General features: G+C 40.6%; 1 protein-coding gene across 17 annotated transcripts; it reads left to right on the top strand.

Moving 5' to 3' along the window:
- Positions 1-207: 207 nt before the first annotated feature.
- On the top strand, positions 208-20,840 carry TCP11L1 (t-complex 11 like 1). 17 transcript variants are annotated; one of them, XM_043550183.1, is made up of 14 exons: positions 811-1,119; positions 1,918-1,992; positions 3,454-3,611; positions 4,450-4,566; positions 5,103-5,233; positions 5,675-5,839; positions 10,142-10,274; positions 11,463-11,583; positions 12,182-12,402; positions 13,594-13,730; positions 14,201-14,394; positions 17,226-17,407; positions 17,999-18,171; positions 18,714-20,840. In XM_043550183.1, the coding sequence occupies exons 6-14, from the start codon at positions 5,686-5,688 to the stop codon at positions 18,932-18,934; spliced, it is 1,536 nt and encodes a 511-aa protein (XP_043406118.1). In that variant the 5' UTR covers positions 811-1,119; positions 1,918-1,992; positions 3,454-3,611; positions 4,450-4,566; positions 5,103-5,233; positions 5,675-5,685; the 3' UTR covers positions 18,935-20,840. The 17 variants fall into 17 exon arrangements, with proteins under 17 accessions (XP_043406107.1, XP_043406108.1, XP_043406118.1 ...); XM_043550176.1 differs by lacking the exon at positions 5,103-5,233 and having other exon boundaries at positions 1,921-1,992; positions 4,538-4,570; XM_037899884.1 differs by lacking the exon at positions 3,454-3,611.
- The last annotated feature ends 51 nt before the right edge of the window (positions 20,841-20,891 follow it).

Raw genomic sequence — 20,891 nt, 5'->3', positions numbered from 1 at the left:
AGAGGAGGAGGGCTGCCTGGGTTCCCCTACCAGCCACAAGGGAATGTGGTTTGAAGCCCCCTGATATAAGGGGATAGGGACTCTTGAAAGCTGAAAGAGGGGACTCTAAGGACCACGGAGCCCAGAGTCAGGGGATGAAGATCCGATTTAAAGATGTCTGATTCTTGTTTGGATTCTGTTACCCCAGATTGAGGGGAACATGCTATGATTACCTGACTGCAGGGCCTTTTCAGGAGAAGAGGCAGACTGCTGCAGGGCCGGAGCTGGTGGTAGTGCTAGATGAGGAGAGCCTGCTATGCCATGCAGCCACAAGGAGATAGACAGTGGTAAGTACTCTGCATTCACCCTACAACAGCTTTATAATTTGAATGCCGTAATAAGTCTAACTTTTGTCACTGTTAAAATTTCTTTTCTATCCTGATCCTGTGTGTGTAAAAAGATAGCTTGTAAAACTGATTGTTATATGGTAGGTTATCTACCCTAAGGGCTTTTAGTGTTCCATTATATAAGACCTTAACTGAATCAAAATAACCATAGCTTAGTTGCAAGGAAAATTATGCACTTTAAAGAATTAAGGGATCAATTTTTTAAACAGACGAAATACATTTCCTGGTCTATATATAGTCTTTATTCATAGCATGTCAGACATCTGGCTTTTTTTCTTTTGTAAAGAAAACTTCCCTACTTTCTCACCCTCCTCTTCTGTGTCTTTGGCATGCTCCCTTTCCAAGACACTCTCCCCCCGGACCTGCGCTCCCCTCCTTAGCTGGCTCGCTCCTGCCCGCAGCCCCCTCCAGCGGCTGGTGCAGCCAGCGCCGCCCCCGGGCCTTGGCTGGCTGCAGCTCCGCAGCATCCTCCCGGCCCCGCTGCTGCTGCTGCTGCGGCGGCGACTCCTGTTTCCCGGCTCCGAGCCATGACGCCGCCCTGCGCAAGGCTGGCCGCTCCCGGCCTTTTGCGAAGCCCCCGCGCACCGTAGCCCGGCACCGGAGCGAGCAGCGGGGCCCGGCGTGCGGGGGAGAGCTGCGGACGCTCGCCCACTCCCTCTGCCTCCGCCTCGCTGCCGGTGCTTAGAGTCACTGTGGCTGCCGGCGCCAAGGGATTCCCCAGCCCGCCGCCCAGGTAAGCGAGGGGCGCGGAGCCTGGCCCATGCTCTGGTAGCTGCGCCAGCACCCGCGCCCCTGTCCCCGCCCCGAGCCGCTCCCTGTCCCCACGGGGGCTGGAGAGACACCTTCCCCCCCCGCTAGGGGCTGGGGCTGCCCGCTCGCTCGCTGCCAGTGTGTGCAAGGCGGTGCCTGGGGGGAACAGGAGGCCAGCTCCGTCCCGCATCCCTGCTGGGGGAGCAGCCCCCAGGGGAAGCCCGCGCCTTGGCTTGTGGCTGGCGGGCTCGGCTCCCTGTCTGCGGAAAGGCCCCGTGTCCCTGCTGCAGTGCTGAGTCAGGGCGGGGAGGGTAGGCCTCGCTTTCTGTCTGGTTCCTGTTGTTTTGCTTGGGGTTGAAGTTCTGGCCCTACATGTGGGGTGGGGAGCATGGTGTGTGGGGGTTGATACGCAGTGGGGGTGTGGGTAAAGCCTATTATTCCTGCCATCCTACTGTGCGTTTGGCTTGACTCCTTCATTCCTAATATTCTGTAGCCCAAAAGGAGTGATAATATTTCACTAGGAGGGTGGTGAAGCAATGGAATGGGTTATCTAGGGAAGTGGTGGAATCTCCATCCTTAGAGGTTTTTAAGGCCTGGCTTCACAAAGCCCTGGCTGGGATGATTTAGTTGGTGTTGGTCCTGCTTTGAGCAGGGGGTTGGACTAGATGACCTCCTGAGGTCCCTTCTAGCCCTAATCATCTATGATTCTGTAAGGAACCATTAGCAAAATCATACAGTACTATAGACAAAACAAATAACTCTAGTACTTGCCTTAATTCAGTAGGTCAGCTCCAGCAGCATAGTGTGTCCCAGGGCATCATATTACAGCACTGCGTGGAAGGATTAATAAAGCAAGGTAAACGTTAACAATTTCTGCATGCTTATTTTGCCCTGGCAGTCTAGAGCCCATGATTCCCTGGCTTGTTTACTAAAGAGGAGAGCAATAGTGCTCACTACTACTGTTACTTTATGAAGTTGTAAATGGGGTTGTCACTAGGTGGATAGGGCCTGATGCAAAGGCCATGGAAATCAGTAGACTCCCATTGAAGTCAGTGGGTTTTGGATGAGACACTTATTAAAGGGTGAGTATCATCTGTCTAGCTGGGAAGTCAAGATGCTCAGCCTGGATGGTGACTTGATTTGTGATTTTGATACTGTTGTCGCAATGAGCTACACACAAACAAATGCCAGAGCTCGCATGGAGCTCATTGCAGCATTGAGACCTCAACATCTTTGCAGTTTAGAATCCCCATCTGTAAAACTGGAAATAATACTTCACAGGGGCTTTGCGACATTTATTTAACATTGTCAGTATTTGCAGGACAGTTTGAGGTCCTTGAATGAAGTGAGCCATGTCCATGCAAATTATTATTTTTAAGTTTTAAAAGAAATTTAATATTTTAAATGTGTTATATTTCTCTCTCTAGTCAAAAGAAGGTGAAGAGAAGTCCAGTGAAAGACTCCTTTCATTTTAATTGAATGGACTCCAATCTCTTTACAAAAGATGCAGCTAGCTGATTCAGAAGAGACATTGTTAAGCTTATTTGACCAGTGCAAACGGGGGTTGTTCTAGATACGTTCTAATAGACAATAGTAACAATCTAGTGAAAATAGACTATTGAAAATTAGACACTAACTTAATAAGTACTGCCTCAAATGCATAAAAGGTCTTTGATCAGATGGCATAGAAGTTCTTCAAAGCGACACTGCACAGATGAAATGTGGAGAATAATTTTTATTTTACATGTGAAATTGTGTAGCCTGGAGAGTATAGCTGTTGGTCTGTTATTTTGTGGAGACTGACCGATTAGAGTGCAGCCTGTAGCATAAGAAGGATGTTCTAGTAGGTTGGGAGGTAGCCCATGTCTGCCAGATCCTAGTCTGTGTTCCTGGCTCTGCCAGTGATCTGCTGTATGAACTTGAGTAAATCACTTATTCCACTCCATGCCTCAATTTCTTCATCTGTAACATAAAGATAATACTTCCCTATATCTCAGGGTTGTTGTGTGGTTTAAATCCATTAATGAGTGTGACGCACTCAGATATTGTGGTGGTGCATAAGGAGAGAGAGATTGTAATACAGCCATGCTTGCACTCCAGATCCAGAATTTCTGGAAGCCATTTTTCAAAGGAAGCGGCAGATTGGGGCTTTCGGGGAAACCACATTATGTGAATGGATAGATAGTAACAATCCAATCTGTTTGATATATTTGGGGAAATTTTGTGTCAGCACTATTTTCCAAGAAAAAGTAGATACAAATTGTTTTAAATTTTTTCTCTTCCATTTGTTTAACAAGATCTACCTTATCCATCTTAGTTTTTTCTACAGCATCCATCATTGTACTCATCTTCTAGATGCCTTTTTGTCATCAGACCTCCTTCTCCTAATTGCTGCATTGTTCACTGTAGCTGTGACCCATCATTCTCCAGGCCTGAGACCCTTTGCTCTACCCTTTCTGCTCATGGAACATCCTGGTATCTTGCCATCCTTACCTTTCTCGTATACTGGGGACATGGTGGCTCTGGAACTTGGTTGGGGCTGCTCTTGTACTATCAGAAAGAGCTCAGGTTATCCCTTGCATGCCATGGGGTAAGGAGGTTGGCAGCAGATCCATGTGGGTTACAGAACCATGTTTCAAGGATGGGACCTATTTCTTGTCTCAGTTGAGTATTAGATTGACTCCAGGACATCAGGATTGGTGCTCTCTGCTCATTGGTCTGTTTGCACTGGATGTAGTCCTGTACGTGGAGGTTGGATGGCTCAAGTGATTAGAAATGTGATATAGAGATGGTCAGTGATTCCGGTGCTGGTTCAGTCACGCAGAGAGGAATGCGTGGTGTAGCTTTTCCCCTCTTGGGCGCAATTTACAGATTGGGGCATGGCTGGTCTTGTGGCTAAAACGCTGGACTGGAACACAAGTGATCTGGGTTCAGTTACTGGTTCTGCCATAGGCTTCCTGTGTGACCTTACACAAGTTAAACTCTTTGTCTCACTTTTCCATTTGTAAAATGGGAATAATAATACTTCCTGCCTCGTACCCTTTATCTGTCTTGGCAATTTAGATTGTAAGTTGTTTGGAACAGAGGACCGTCTCTTACTACGTGAATGTATGTAGCACCTTGCACAATTGGGCCCTTTAGTCACTACGTAATACAAAATAATTCATGAACTCATTGAGTTTTCCTGTTACCTCCTCTAAGATGAGGGAGGTAGGATGCACCAGGTTCAGTCTTTTAATTATTGTATAAAAAACTCAGAGCAGCTTCTTGTCTTTTCTCTGTATTACTTCCTGCTACCTTCTCATCCATATAGGCCTATGCTCCAGTTTTCCTTTAGTAGCCTTGAGGTGATCCTGGGACAGTTTCTCTTGCTGACAGCCTGACTCGTTCATCTTTTGCAGCCTGTGGTCCACAGATATTAAGTGAAAAAGTAAGTGGTGGGTTTTTTGTTTTTTATTTCCCTCCCGTCCCCCCCCTCCATGCAGAGGATATTCTGTGAAATGGGAGATGCTGGATATTTGATTTCAGAGCAATGATATATTTTTTTAATGTTTTTAGCTTTCCATTTAAGAGCTAGGTATTATAATTATTATTACCTGAAGCCATGACCAGTGAACAGAAACTTAATATATAGTAGGTACTCTTTAACATGAAGACATGCAAATTACATACTTTAGAGGAAAAAGTGAACATGAAATAGTTGAAGTAAAGTTATTGAATTGAGTAAAATATTTTACAAATGCCACTTTTGCAGTGTACCAAGGGACTATTCTAAAGTGTATGTGATGTGATATTATGCTAGAAAATCCAACATTGTAATCTCCACAACTACTGTTTGTTTAAATCAGGGTTTTTTATGGTTTTTAATAAATCCTCCTAACTTCCCGGTGTGGATAAATCATGCCTCTTGTATGGAATTAAAATTTAGGAGCTAGATTCTGCATTGATTTACCTCACTATCTGCAGGTGGATCCCATTGTCTTTAGGTGGATTACACTGAGTTCTGATAATAAGTCAGTGCAGAATTTGGCTACAGTTCTGGAACATATGAGCAAAACACTTTATTACACTCCTAAGTAAGGATAATTTCTAAAATGGTAGGTTAAAAATGTAATCTACTTTTCCTCTATCTAATTCCTTTATCCTTTATCTAACTTCAAAATCCAAGTAACGTATGTGCATAAAATGGCTTCGGGGTCTCTTGTCTTTTAATATATATTCTAAAAAGTCAAGCACTCATTACCAATCTTAAAAAAACAAACCAGATATTTTGTCTCTATCATGTACATTATGGGAAGGAAACCGTTTCAGATTTTTGAGGGCTTGTGAACAAAAAGACTGAGTAAATGATAATCGCATTGAAAGGATCTCCTTATTTTGAACCTTTTAAAAAAAAATTAAGAGGGAGGATCTCTGATATATCTATACCTATACAGGGAATTTTTCTGATTTTGTTTTTGTTCTGCAAGGGCAGGAAGAGTATATATCCATGCAGTTCCATTCTGTTTGTGTTTTTTTTTCCTCTTCCCTAAAAAAAGAAACTTTGAAAATGTCTCAGGAACCTGATATTCCACATACAAGTGAAGAAAAATTAGGCGATTCAGAGGATATCAAAGAGGACAGCTTGAACAACCCAGATCAGTCTATGAGAGCGAGGATACGACAAAGTTCCTCAAGTCCACACAGGTGCAACACAGCTCAATGTAAGCAAATCTGTTAAAATAAAGTACAAAAATAAATTTTTTTCTTGTTGCGAAGATAAAAGTTTAGATTCCTTTAAAAGGCTCATTAGTTACTATACAATTAACTATTGTGTAATTAATTAAATATTGTATCAATCATTAACAATTAAAAAGGAGAAGCAAACATTTTTTTTCTTTAATGTGGTTGGCTTTTCTGTCCTGTGAAACAGCCTATAGGCATGCTGGGTAAGACTGCCATAAGTTAATGCACTCCTCAAGCACTCCTGATCAGGCCACAATACCAGAATAAAAACCAACAAATGTGTTTCTTCCCCAGAGTAGGTTAGGAATTCATTCCAGTTAGTTATAGGAAGTAAATTCGAGAAGTGAAAGCTGTCACTGGAAGAAGTCCTGGAATTCCGTTGTCATCAACTCATAATTTTACTGGCCTTGGTTGGTTAGGGCCTGATACTAAAGGTGCAAATGCCCTCCATCCTTATTAAAGTCAACGTGGGTGGAAGGCGCTCATCAACATTGTGGGATTGCCACCCTGCCTGGCTATCCTTCCATCATAAAATCACCACCCACCTCCTCCTTGAGAAGAGTTGTTCCTTCAGTTCACTTTTTGCAATTATTGGGCCAAATCCTTACATTAGCAAAACTCTTATTTAAATAAATAGGAATTTTGCATGAATAAGAGCTTCAGAATTTGGCCATTTGTCATTTTCTGAATAATTGTTTTGTGCTTTTGTATCAGGTCGATTTTGCAAAGTACAGGGATCCAAATTTAAGTCCCAAACTAGCAGGGTCTCAGAGACACGCTACACGTCCTAGGCAGCCTCTGTGTGGTCTCCTCTAGCAATTTCTGTTGCCTGCAAGGAGCAGCAATCCTGCAGGTTTGCTGTGTTTTGTTGGGGGAGAATACGAGTGCTATTGTAGAACACCCTGTGGTCATGGAGGCTCCCAGGAACATTTGAAATAGTGTCTCTTACACCGTCCACTACTATGTGAAATCTACATCTACTTTAAACCCTATCGTTGCTGAAAGCCCACAGGCAAATAATAGAGGTCCTGTTTGTGTCTAGAGATACCCATAAGGGAGGGGGGGAAGGAAAGCACAGGTATTAATAAACTTCAGCCCTTTGCACCTAACATTACTATGAGCCAGAATCAGTAGAGTGGTGTATTCTACATATGTCGTGTACATGCCTGTGTCTGTGATCCTAACCAAGGGCCTGCACCTGCAAATACCTATGCATCTGAGTAACTCAGTGCTTCTCAGACTTTTGTATTGATGATCCCTTTCACACCCGCAAGCCTTTGAGTGCTCCCCCTTTATGAATTAAAACCACATTTAAAAAAAACATTTAACACTATTCTAAAAGCTGGAGGCAAAGCGGGGTTTGGGGGTGGCGGCTGACCGCTTGCGACCCCCACATAATAAGGGGTCACAGTTCCCAATTTGAGAACTCTTGTGAGTTATCTGACTTCAGTGGGAATATTTGAGTGTCTAAAAGTATTTACAGGATCTGGCCCCAATATAGTATGCTCATTTTCTTGTTACATCATCCAATCCACCTGCTTAGTTTTCTGGAGGGTTGTAGCCTTTGGTTTATAGTTTAATAGTTGTTTCCTTAAGTGGGAGGAATCTTCAAATGGCCCTTACCCCGCAAAAGAGGTCAAATCTAAGGGTGTGTCAGCTTTTGGTTCTGCCAGTCAGTGAAGTGTACCTTAAGTCTGAAAATTAATGAGGCTTTAATGGGGCTGGAAACATTTTCAGTCCTAATGCTACAGGGCAGTGACAAACATTCTTGCCAGATCATCACGTTGTGTTAAAATTTATTGCCAGAGTATGGTCTGTCTGGTTTGGTGTTTTTGTTTTTAATGTAGGAGCTGGTTATGATATTACTATTGACTCTGACAAGTCTGGTATGACTAGCAAGTCCCTATAGGTAAAACAAATGAAAAAGCAAATGGGAATTTCCCTGGGTATGATTTCTGCTTATGGCTAAAGAAGCAGAATTACCCCAGATGATACTTGCAAAAGCCTGGCAACAATTATGTCTTGAGCCATTGAATACAATGCATTTTATTATTTGTGTTTTTGTTTTGAAAACGGTGCTAATTATTTGTTGAGCATGATGGTGTTTGGAGCTGTATCAAACACAGGAGCCATTCCCTATGGGATTTATGCTCTAAGCCCTGATATTGCAAGATGCCCTTCAGAGAGTCCAGCGTGCTGCAGTGCATGTGTGAACAAACACAAAAGTCAAGTGTTAGGCATAGTCCTCTACAGTGAGAGGTATCAAGTCATGAGTGCTGGGTAAAGAAGGGCCTAAGGTCAAGAGATGTGCTTAAGTGCATTTTTCAGCATACAAATGAGGTGCTTAACTATAGGTTCCCTTTTTAGTCTTTACTTCTGCTGTTTGCCAAATTATTCCTGCCTATCGGGCAAGAGCACTTTGATTTAAATGCAGAGTGAGCGCACTGCCTGTCTGCTCATGACTTCAGATTTTGCAATACTCCCCACAGGCATCCTGCAGGATCAAACCCTAGGCAGTAACATACAAGTGTCTAGAGTGCTGGGTGAAGAGCTGTTTATGACAAAGTAGCACAGGTAATTCTTTATTAAATAAATAACACTTTGTATAGCAGACAGTTGGGGAAAGACTTCTTAATGAAGGGCCTGTTCCATGTAGAAGGTTTTTACCCGCATAAACCCAATCATATAAACTGTTCGTCGATCTAAAAAAAAAAAATCTATTCCAGATTAACCCAATATGTGATTAGTGTGGCTCAAGGGGTTTTATTTCAGTGTGGGGTGTGTAATCTATATATATAATGTTTTTGCCAAGATTGGAATTGAAGCGACAGAATTATCACAATCAGGATGACACAGCAACTAGTCCTTGCTTTCTGTTGTTCTTTATCTTCCTCTTTCTCACTTTTCCTTCTGTCCAGCTGGGGAGAAGTCTGGCCAGCCCTCTCTTCATCTGATGGCGCTAATGATATAGTCTCTTCTCACAGATGATTGGACCGGAGAAAAGCTCTCTTCCTTTTTCTTCTCAGTTTTTGGAAGGCACATGCTTTATTACTCGGAATAGCTCGTTGCAGGCCTGCTCTGTCTCTGTGCTGCTTAGCACTGACATAGGCACTGCTACAAGCACAACTTGGGCGGGGGGATGACCTTCTCCTAAGAAGGTCAACGGCAAAGCTCCAGTTGATTTCAGTGGGTGCAGCGTTACTCCCTTAATCAGCACCTGTTATATCAGCATCATTATCAACTTTGCCACACTTATTGCTACATGCTGCTAATGCAGTGGCACATTCTGTATCACAGCAATATCCGCTCTGGCCCACTGGTGTGTATATAAGTCAGGACAAATTCGAGCACGGACAGCTGGTGCTGTTTTCAAGGCTTGGCTTTACTACCCAGTGACCTTCCACCTCCCAATTTTCTATAGCTAGTGACCTCTTTCCTTTACTGCCTAATGAAAGCTGGACCTGCTCTGTGTGGTGTCCTGCTGCACTGCTGCCTCCCATTCCTGTGTGCACTTTCTAATGCTCATGCCACTCCAAACCCCAGTCTCAGGCTACTTGCTGTGTTCTAGGATATGGCGCAACCCATGTCCCGTTGAGTATACAGAGATGAGTGGAAGGAGAAGAGCTGTGGCATCAGCACACAGGCTAGGCCTTGAAATCATTAGCAAGTTAGGAATAGCAAGACCCTGGTTTCAGGAAACGGGGCAAAGAGGTTGCTGGTTCCACTGAAAGTAGAGAAGGGAAAACTAGCTGTTTTCTTGCGTGGTGGTGGTGGTGGTGTAAGTGCTTTACAGATACTTTGGAAGATGAGATTCCCTCCTTGCCTTGAAAAATGTATAATCCAAATGGCAGTGGGCACATGATAAACGCAGCGGAAATCTCCAGGACTGAATGGTGAGGTTGCATATGAAGCTTGTTGGCCCCACAATGTTGTTTGCATATTTTGTAGAAATGGTTTGCCCCCTTCACTGTGAGAAGGACTTGATTCTATAGCCCTAAAAGATGTGTGTTTTAAGGAGGGACTTGATGCAGCAGAGGTCACAGGCATGTTGGGGCCTAGTTGATGGCTGATTGGAGCACAACAATGCTGTTGACGTGTCCCTTTTGGGGTGGTAGAGAAAACAGCCTCATCAGATCTATGATGTCGAGGGCATCCTCAGCTGGGTTTGTCTGCTGGCTCTCATCCCCTTTGTACTGGCCAACTGGCGGAAAGGTGGAGGAGGATCTTACCTCCAGCTTTTGAAAGAATAATGAAATGTGATATATTTGTTAATGTTACAGCTAGTCCCCCTCGGCTTGTGTCGATGGAAGAGCTGATGGAAACAGCGAAAGGAGTTTCTAATATGGCATTAGCACATGAAATTGTAGTCAATGGAGGCTTCCAGATTAAACCAGCTGAATTACCAGAAGGCAGGTAAGATGGTTACTGATAGAAATAAATAGCAGTTTATATCAATCCTTTGGATGTAAGAGTGGAATATGAAAATATGTTTGGGGAAAAATTCCATGGAAAGAATTGTAATGTGTTTTCTTAGCTTTGTAATATTTCTTAGCTTTTCACCACTTCTTCATTCTAGCACCACTATTTTACTCTTCTGTATTCTTTAACATCCTCTTCCTTTGTAATAACTTGCTAAGATTGACTCTTGGGCCTGGTCTGCACTAGAAAATTTGGTCAAATTAACTATGTGGGTTGGGTGTGTAAAAAATCCTGATCCCTGAGCCAACATAAGTCCCCATTTAGATAGCGCTATGTTGACAGAATAATTCTTCTGTCAACCCAGCTACTGACTCTCAGGGAGGTGAATTGCCATTATACCAATGGGAGAACCCCTCCCGTCAGCACAGGTAGTGTCTGGACTGAAGCGCTGTAGCGTTTGAAGTGTAGACATACCCTTAGGTTGCTCTCGGAACAAATGGTTACAGCTTTCAGGATCTGCCTGAACTTCAGTGGTTAATGGAGTAAGAATTCCAAGGTAGCCCCAGGCATCTTCAAAAAAGGATCAAGGCCACATTCAGATCTGGTATGAACATATGCGGCTTTAGTAAAGTTGCACAATTAAATCAGAACATTTGAACTTGTAACTTGTTGTTGAGGTAATGGGATTATCTACACTAAGTCTGAATTTGACCATCCAATTTAGTAAAAAAATATCTTAATGCCCATGTATTTTGACAAGCGGTGAGTTGTGCTCAGTGATGAAGGAAATACCTCACTGCTATCACATTCTGGTTTCACTTTTCAAAATTTTACCCAGAGGACTTGCACTGCTTCTAAGAAGTTAAATGGGTTACGTATTGCTAAGAAACACAGATGTTGTTCATGTGAAGACTAAATAAATTATGATTTTGTGATTTGTCTTCTCTTTATAGATTACTTTTAGAAGTGTCATTTTCTGGATGCTTTTAAGGGTCTTGTTTTTGTTTTTTGTTCTTCGCCAACTCTGCTTGTATCTTTTCAGCTGTGAAGTCAGCCATTCCAAATCATTCCAGTTTTTATACTCTTGTGCCTGATTAAAATGGCAGTTTTCTCCTCTAAACCTCTCTAATTCATTACATGTAAGATACTGTCATTTTTTGATATTGTTGTGTTTACCAACAGCCTGGAGAAAACCGTAAAAGAGATTGTACACAAAGCTTTTTGGGATTGTCTGGAAGCCCAGTTAAGCGAAGATCCACCAACATACGATCATTCAATTAAACTTGTGGGGGAGATTAAAGAGGTAAGAATGTGTGATATCAGAAGTAATTTACAGAGATTACATGGCACAAATACACAAACTGTATGCCATTGCTGTATAACAACTGTGTGTAAAGTGCTCTGTAGAAGTCTAGACAGTAGCTTTATCTATAGGCTGCATGCATACATGGGGGGAAAAGTAATCAAATGTGAAAGCAAGAAATGCCGAGTCATGTTAGATGAAGGGAAGGTTGCAGGTTATGTTACTTTAATAATTCTGAGGTTGCAGTAGCAAAATGTGACAGGTGCTATTGAAGCACAAATAATTAGAGGCTAGGTTTTGCGCTGCATACATGTGCGCCCTTCCTCCCACCACTGAAAAAACCCTCCCTGTTCCAAAGAGTTTACAATCTGAATAACACTAATACTGTATAGAATGCAGGAAAACTATGATTTAAAAAATATATTGTGTAATTTTTGTGGCCCTATGTTTTGAACAACTATTAAGATGTCATCTGCCATAGAAATCCAGTATGAATTTGGTTGTTAATTCAGACCATTATTCAGTTCCTTTGTAAGATGGTGAAACAATAATGTTTGTTGTGGAAAAACTAACAAAATGAAAATTTGTTTTCTTTCAGACTCTTCTATCTTTCTTATTGCCTGGTCATACTAGATTAAGAAATCAGATTACTGAAGTTCTGGATCTGGATCTGATAAAGCAGGAGGCAGTGAATGGGGCCCTGGATATTTCTAAGCTGGCACAATTCATCATTGGAATGATGGGGACCCTTTGTGCTCCAGTTAGAGATGAGGAAATTAAGAAACTGAAAGACATTCATGAAATAGTCCCACTATTCAGGTACTGGAATGACGTTAAGGAATTGCAAGGAATCAGACTGTGGGTCACTTATTTCGAATTTGCTTGTAGATCCTTGTTAAAGATCCAAATTTTATCTGTGCGTGCTGGTGGCGCATACAGTCTGCTAGCAAAAATTTCTTTCTGGAAAAATATAAAGCAAGCAGAGGGGGGAAATTATAAAGAAGAAAATTCCAGCAGCTATTAGCAAGGACCCTTTTGGTTCTAGTGGACTGAAGGTATTTGTTTGTACCTTTGTGTAATTGGAAACAATCATTTTCTGAAATGCCATATTTAGGTAAGAGGATCTTTCCCTGGATATTGGGAGACCGTCTTAAGAAAAAGTATGAATTCCTTGTTCACTTTTCCTTTCTGCTGATACATTAAATAAATTAGAAAATAACGTTCACTCAGCTTTACGGTCTTCTTCAGTCAATTCCTCCCTTATCTCTCCACCTTCTTTCTCATATGTAATAAAAGAATATATTACAGGTGTTTAAAAGTGGAAAGCATATAGGGCCTGGATATGTCATATGCCATTTTCTGTTTTGTTACTATCTCATTTAAATAAATTGTGCAAGTTATCAACAGTTTTAGGGAATTTTGTGAACTGTCATCAGTAGCATATTGAGCCATTTGTGTGTCTTGCCTGACTAAGGCATTTCCTAACTTTGTAGTCTCCAATAGTAAGGATTTCCTTAGAGGAGAACATCTTTTTTTTTTTTCTTTTTTTAAATGGAAATGTTTACACCTAAGTAGACATTGGAGTTAATTTCTTCCATGGCCTTTTCACTTTTATTTAGCTCCCTCGCGGAGTATACATGCACAGGTTGACAGAGGTCCGAGTATACACATGTATAGCGATAAGCCTTGTGTTAGGCTGAAAACTAAGTCTTTCCTAAATTCAGCATGTGGTGACACATGTCCCAGGAGAACTGATCTGTGAAAAGGACTCTAGTACATTCTTAAAAGTTTCTTTACAGGCGAACAAGCCTCATTACCCTGGCAATCTCTCCCAAGACTTCAAGCTCCGTGTAAATACTTATCATGCTTTTTTAGTGTTCTTAATAGCTCATTTCCTTGGACAATCTATGCTAAGTAAATCTTGCAAACTGTACATTTTAAACATGTGCAACCCTGCTTGAAAAAATAACATCTTTCTTTTCTTTTTCTTTTTCTTTTTTTTTTTTCCAGAGCAATTTTCTCTGTATTAAACTTAATGAAAATGGACATGGCTAACTTTGCTGTCAGTAGCATTAGGCCGCATTTAATGCAACAATCTGTTGAATACGAAAGAGAGAAGTTTCAGAGGATTTTTGAGAAACAGCCAAGTATGACTTTTTTTTCCCCTCTTCTGAATTATGTGCCTTTGCATGTTGGTGTCACAAACACAAAACAATCCACCAAAATAAGTATTTTGTTACATTGCTCCATGATTCAAATAGAGATACCTCTGGTCCGTAGGCTTCAATTCAAGAAATTTACCGGTACAACAATTCTGCATTTAAAACAAACCCAGACCCGGGATATCCATGTAATATATGGCACTATAAATCAGCATCAACATGCTAGTCTGTAGTACTGCCAGATTAATTTGTGGTTTCCATCCACAAGGTTCTCTGTGTTCAATCTGCGTTGGTGTCCTCCAGAAGTTCTGAATCATAAAGTAAATAAAATGCATTTCAGTAACTAGCACCATGGGTATCAGAAGAGCCTAGTAGTGGTATTATTTGAAAACTATTCATGGGGGTAAAAAGATAACTCCTGAAAGTAAGATTTTTACCAAACCGCTTTCTTTCAGATTCTCTAGACTTTGTCACCGACTGGCTGCAAGAAGCATCAGATGATCTTGCCAATTTGAGGTGTAAAAATCCACCTTCTCCTGGTGTTGGTGCTGCAGCTAGTAGAGTTCCTGTATTGTGTCCTGCTGCTGTACAGAATTGGGCCTATCTAAAGCTGCTTAAGTGGGATCATGTGCACAGGCCTTTCCCAGAAGTAGGTATTTAAGAGAAGATGTAGCTTCTTTTATTTAATTTTCTACACTGTGTTTGGTGAAAAAGCAGAAATCATTTGGATCTATAACCTTGTTCTTGACATAAAATACTAAAAGATTTAGGATTTAACTGGAACTCTTGCAACTCTTTTAATAGGATAACAACATTCTGAATTCTTTTTTTTTTTCCCCCTCAAAACTGAAGTTTAACTGAAGGTGAGGGAGTGTAATCTACTGTATAGAGGAGGGGTGGGCAACCTGAGCCTGAGAAGAAACCAGAATTTACCAATGTACATTGCCAAAGAGCCACAGTAATACATCAGCAGCCCCGCTCTCAGCGCCTCCTGCCCACAGGCAGCCCTGTCGATCAGCTCCTCCCTGCACCTCCCAATTAGCTGTTTCATGGCGTGCAGGAGGCTTGGGAGGTGGGCAGGGGGAAGAGCGAGGGCATGGCAGGCTCGGGGCGGAAAGGGGTGGAGTGGGGGCAGGGCCTGTGGCAGAGCCAGGGTTTGAGCAGTGAACACCCCCCGGCACACTGGAAAGTTGGCGCCTGTAGCTCCAGCCCCAGGGTCAGTGCCTATACAAGGAGCTGCATATTAACTTCTGAAGAGCCGTATGTGGCTCCGGAGCCACGGGTTGGCCATCCCTGGTATAGAGCACTGGACTGGGAATCAGGAGATTTGGTTCTGTTCCTGGCTCTGTGTCACTGCACAAGTCATTTCCTTTTCTGGGCCTTTGATTTCCCTCCCACCATTTTTCTGTCTTATCTATTTAGACTGTAAACTCTTCAGGACCGGGATAGTCTAATACTTTGCACAGTGCCCAGCACAGGAGTGTTCCAATCTCAGTGGGACCCCTGGATGCTACTGTAATACAAATCATAATGTATTCTTTTTCTCAGGTTACTTCTTTATAGGTGATCCTTTAGGGAGTTCCATTATGAATTTTCTGTGTGTGATTTTGTAATTTTCTGTGGGTTATGTATGTGTATATATCACTCTCAAACACTGTCACATGGTCTCTCACTACAGTGGTTCATAAACTGCATTATGTTATGTGAGTTGCAGCAACTGTAAAGAAAAAAGATGCTGAAAAGAGTTCTTCCTGCATGACTGAGCAGATGTTTTCATTACTAATGTCTGGTTTTATGCATGCAAAATGTCTCCGTTTAACTATCTCTTTGTGTAGGAGGCTCATAGCATAAATCTCAGGGTTTAGGATTTCGCAGTAGAAGAATTGTCTTTCTGTCTTGATATCTTTAATCAATTGTCTCCTACCTTCTTATATTTAAGACCTGGACAGCTAGTTCATTGCTGGGAAGATTCTGAACCCAAACCTCTGAATTTAAACTAGATTTACAACCTTCAGGTTATTGCAGAAGCAGTGCAGCTAGATTCTGTTGTACCACTGTAAACCTAGAGAGAGAGATTCCATTAACTTTGACCATTGTATTCAGTTTGATGGAGGAGAAGCATAAGGGATATGACATGTCAAGAACTGACCGAGTTAAGTAATCAAACAGCTGTTTGCCCACCCAGGATGAACTCTCTACAAAATCTTTCCCCTTTATGGTGGTTATAACTTGTATCTTATGAACCATCTAATGTATTTCCCTGTAACTCTGTTTTGAGAGGGAGGGACATGTGAGAGACTTCAGAAAACTAACATTCACAACTGAGCTACAAAAGTTTAAATTGTTCACTATAAATTATGATTGGTTAATGTGATCTATTAATTGATAACTCTCATGCTTTATTTTGAATATAGTAACCCAATAAGTTTTAACTTTTTATCTCAAAAGGAGCATATTTTTATTCGTTTGTCTTGAAACAAATCCATCTGTAATAGAAGCGGAGTAATTCAAAGATGAAACATCAGCATTTTTAAAAAACACTCTCTTCTTTTTGTGAATTGAATTAGTGCTCATGAAAGTGCGGGACTGAAAACATTAGATAAAGCCCCAGGCATTGTGCAAGTTTACAAACACAGCTCTGTTAAATCACCTTGGTTCTTACCTGCTAATCCCTGATACTCCACTTCTGGAGCACAAACTGCCTATCATGCTGAGTTTTAATAAACGTAAATGGTGGTATTTGGGATGGAAACAAATGTCCTCTGAGCACTAAGATGAGACCTTTACTGAGACTTAACCTTGGGTCTGCCTTAGGATAAAAAGCATATAATGGATACAAACATCTTCAGTCCATAAACCAGCCACTAACTAACCAGTGTAGAAAGATTTCTCCCATAGGAAGGTTATTCTATAATTGTTCATTGTGGATTTGTTGCACTGTCCTCCATTAGAGGGAAAATATCAGATTAAATGGACCATATTTAACTAGACTGATTGTGTAATTAGGTGTTGGAAATAAAAGACTGGTGCACTATCCCACTGCAACACCAATCCCTTGAAGGGTCCTAGAGAGAGGAATCTCTAGTAATTATCTAACTTTAACCATAGTAAAAGCTTTTAATCTGAAGAGGACTGTTTTCTGAGTATTGCATCTTTTTGCTATATATTAACAGTGACATTGAATTATACTGCTATCTGGGAATCTGGTTTTAGGAGCAAATTGGGAAATCTTGTAAGAGAAGCAAATGGAGAATGTTTCCTCTCTGGGCTTCCAAACATGCTGCTTACAGATTTTACTCAGTGTGGCATTCGGACCACTGGCCCATCCTTCAAATAAATGGAATACTGATACAATTTTGAAGTCAGTGTACTAACGGAATTCAGTTTTCAGAATAATCTTCATTATGTTACCTGGCCTCGTAATTTCATCTTCACTATACTTTGTTATCCCAGTATTTTGATTTTACTCTGTCTTTGCAGACATTGTTAATGGACCACACCCGCTTTCAGGAAATGCAGCTGGAGCTGGAACAGCTCACCTTGACGGGTGCTATCCTCCTGGTCATGTTCAATGTAGCAGGTGCAGCGCTTTCCAATCTGCCAGGGTTTGCTGACAAAATCAAAACCATTATAAAGGTGTTGTTGACGGGAATGCACCTTCCGTGAGTATCTGAATGACTCCTACGTAGCATCTCTCAACTATGCTATGTTCAATAGTGGAAGTGGTGTTCAGTGGCTTAATTTTGTTGTGATCCTAGTGAGTATTGATTGCATGGGCTTCTCTTACTCTCTTGACTTCAAGAAACTTAGGAGAGGATAGAAGGGACAAGCAATTAGAATGGAGGGCTTTCACTCACAAGTATACAAAGCTAGCAGTTTTTCCTAAGGAAATTAACCACCTTATTCCTTTCCTCCCCATCTGACATTCCTGTGGCAAACAATTCATTTGCTGTCATTACTGTCTTTCATGTGAAGTCTTCTACCAAGTCCACAGCTTTATGTTGGCAATTAGCCAAGCTTCATAGCTTGGACCAGTCTCCCTCCATCCTTCACAAAATTGTTTGTTCTGTACATATGTGCAGACACCTGTAGGTTTAGGATGACTGCCATAGACAGTGGTGGTGAGAGGAACAAGTGTTTTGTTTATATATAGGCAGCTCAAATCAATATAATTGGACTGATTGTAAAGAGTCAAAATAAATGACTAAGCAACAATCCTTAAGGAATGGTTTACTCCTTTGTGTTCTCTCTAGCTCCTTTAACCTGAGTGAATCTTTGGCTACTGTTGGTGAGAAGCTCTGTGCTGAAGTTAGTAGCTGTCTTTCCCAACATGGATTCATGCCATTGACAACTGAGAAAGAGATTGTGCTTAAAGGACAGATCCAGACATTGGGAAATTCTGACAACACCATATGCAAATTGATAGGTAATCTTGGAGTGTATATGCAGTGTTCTCAAGCATGCTTTTTACTTTTGCTACTAGTAAACTCATTGAATAACCTGTTTTGTATGATTGATTTAATTAATTAATAACACTTGCTTCTGATGTATGGTGAGCCACTAGACAAAGTTGAGTGCCTTACCTTGACCTCTTGGGCAGCTCAACAACTCTGAAAATCAGGTCAGAATTTTCAAATGTAGTTGCCCAAGTTCCAACTGTAGAAGTGATCTGTTCCTAAACTTGGATCTTCACTGAGCTGCCCTACCACCTGCATCACCAAGTCTACTGCCTGAAGTGATGATTATTTAAAACGATGATCTTTTTGGACAGTAAAACATAATGTTGGGAGTCTATGCTCAGAGGAGTCTCTGGATTGAAGTACATAACACAGGGTGTTCTCACCAATTCTTTTTAATGTGGGTTTGAGGGTTTTTTGGTAGTGCACCATGGAGGAAGATCACATGCATTATTCTTGTTTTGTATTTAAAAATACGTTGGTCCTTTTTTTTTTTTTTTTTTTTTTCCAGATTCTCGAATTCAGGAATTTTTGGAGAGCTATCTGGCTTCTGGTCATCAGAAATCATTTCCTGCTATTCCTGGGGGATTAGGGCCTATTCAAAGAGAGATGGAAGAAATTGCTGTCAAGTATGTTCGCCTTGTCAACTATAACAAGATGGTGTTTAGCCCTTACTATGATGTGATCCTCAGCAAACTACTGAATAAGGAAGAATCCCAATTGTTAGGGTAGTCAGAAGAATCATCATACCAGTTTGTATGCTATCTAGATAGTGTTAATTTTGTCTGCTAACAAAATTGCAATTAACTTGGCTTTGGAAAATGGCATTCCATTAAAACAGTTTTATTACTATAACTCAATAGCACTGATTCTGAAGGGGAAAATTATGTATAAGTTGGAATAGGTGCTTTGAATTAAATGGTAAATAGATGCATTTTTAGCACAAGTATTCATGCTGAGGATATGTTTGTTAAGTTTATGGCTGTAGTATTTGCTACTGAGCAGATGTTAGATAAGACTAAACAATTGTACAAACAGACTGCATTTTTAAATTGCTGATTTTGTGGGGGGCTTTTTGTAGCATTCTAACTCTCCAGTTTACCATGAAATTAGTGTGTGCGTTCATCTAGAGAAGATTAGCCAAGGTTTGTTCCATATTGAGTGATTTGGCCTTCTGAAATCCTATTTTAACAACTGAAGAAATAATTTAAAATTTGAGATGTAAGAGACTTGAATAATGGTAGTTAAGAGCAGGTCCAAACATTGCATTTTATTGTAATAATATAAGGCTACTAGTCTTTCTGCTAATCACATTTTTTCTATGGCAATTTTTGGTCTCTATCTGCAAATAAGTTACCAAAAACATGATATAATTATATTTTGTAGTGAATTTTCTGGTTATCAAATAACGCTCTTCTTCTATGTACAGTGTTACAAGGGTGACAGTCTATAAGATTGCAGCTGAATTTATCTCTTTGTAAAACTTTCAGATGGGCCAAGAGAAATGTTTTGAAAAGAGTGGCATTTCTTGCCTTTCGTTTGCTGGTAGTTTACTCCTTTTTATGTGAAATACTAAAGTAAACATTTTCAGAAGATGGATAAAGACTTGTGCATTGAATTTCAGGCTTGAGGAAATTTCCTCATTTTTTTTCCCTAAGACTGTGTGGCTTACGAGACAATTGTATATGCTCATAGTTTCAGAAATATCACTGAAATTGAAACATACCAAGAATTCCTTAATATTTTAAGCAGTGACTTTAAAAGATATAGTAGGAAATGAACTATTTAAAGTCATGGGAAAATATTATTTAGTGTTTTAGATACTTTTTCACTTTTTACAGATGATCTTGAAATATTTTAGATTATTGAGAAGATAACTAGCAAGATGTCCTCTAAATGCACTCTGAAGGATTTCTGTTCTTAGTAATTCATAAAATATTGAAATTTAAACTTTTCTTGGAAGTAAATATAAGGTTTAGGACAGTTTAAAAGCAAAATTGAAACTTTCTTCAGCTGATAGAGCCCATCCGGTTTTGGGTAAGAAATGGTTGCCAAAGTTCTTAGCATCTCAGGTAATATAAGGTGAAAGGAGCTCATGTTAATAAATGATAGGCTGGTACCTTGTCCTAAGAGTTTTGGGGCAGTGGGGTGGGGGCGCGCTATGACAAAAATAGAATATTTACTGTATTCTAAAATGAAGAATTTAAAAGGTGGCCTCTTTTGACACTATTGATTAATAAAATAATGAATGTCACAGACTAGTCAACCAGTCTAACATGATGGTGATAGGAAGGGAGGTACCCTGGAGTACTTATTCTAATGCTTACACTTCCCTTTGCATTTTGAAATTTCAGTAGTTCCTAGGGCTTGAACTGAGATCAGATTACGGCTCTAACAGTTTCCTGCTCTATGGGGAAGATGGAATAAAATAACAGTAGCTTTACTTGCTTGATGTATCCCCACATTAGCGTATTAAATCAATCTCAAACTTTGGTTGAAACAAAGCTTACCTCATTTTTATGATTACAAAACTAATGACAATATTAGAAAAACATTTTTCTTTGTTGGATGGTTCTTTTGGCTGAACTCCTGAAAATGTATATTTTGAACATTCTTTAGTAAATTGAAAATAAGTAGCTTAAGCTCAAAAGTTTGTCTAGCACTACTTTTTGGATTGTCTATGTTCTAT

Source organism: Chelonia mydas, chromosome 6, assembly GCF_015237465.2.
Source record: "Chelonia mydas isolate rCheMyd1 chromosome 6, rCheMyd1.pri.v2, whole genome shotgun sequence".
Taxonomy (NCBI): domain Eukaryota; kingdom Metazoa; phylum Chordata; order Testudines; family Cheloniidae; genus Chelonia; species Chelonia mydas.
Note: the sequence above shows the minus strand (reverse complement) of the source record. Positions and strands in the feature narration are given on the sequence as shown.

What these genes read in the sequence shown, in the direction of transcription:
- TCP11L1 (XM_043550172.1), top strand. Translation starts at nt 296, where the DNA reads ATGCCATGCAGCCACAAGGAGATAGACAGTG. An exon ending in GAAATAGTCCCACTATTCAG is followed by an intron (nt 12,403 to 13,593) that starts GTACTGGAATGA and finishes TTTTTTTTCCAG; the next exon opens with AGCAATTTTCTCTGTATTAA. An exon ending in TGCACAGGCCTTTCCCAGAA is followed by an intron (nt 14,395 to 17,225) that starts GTAGGTATTTAA and finishes CTGTCTTTGCAG; the next exon opens with ACATTGTTAATGGACCACAC.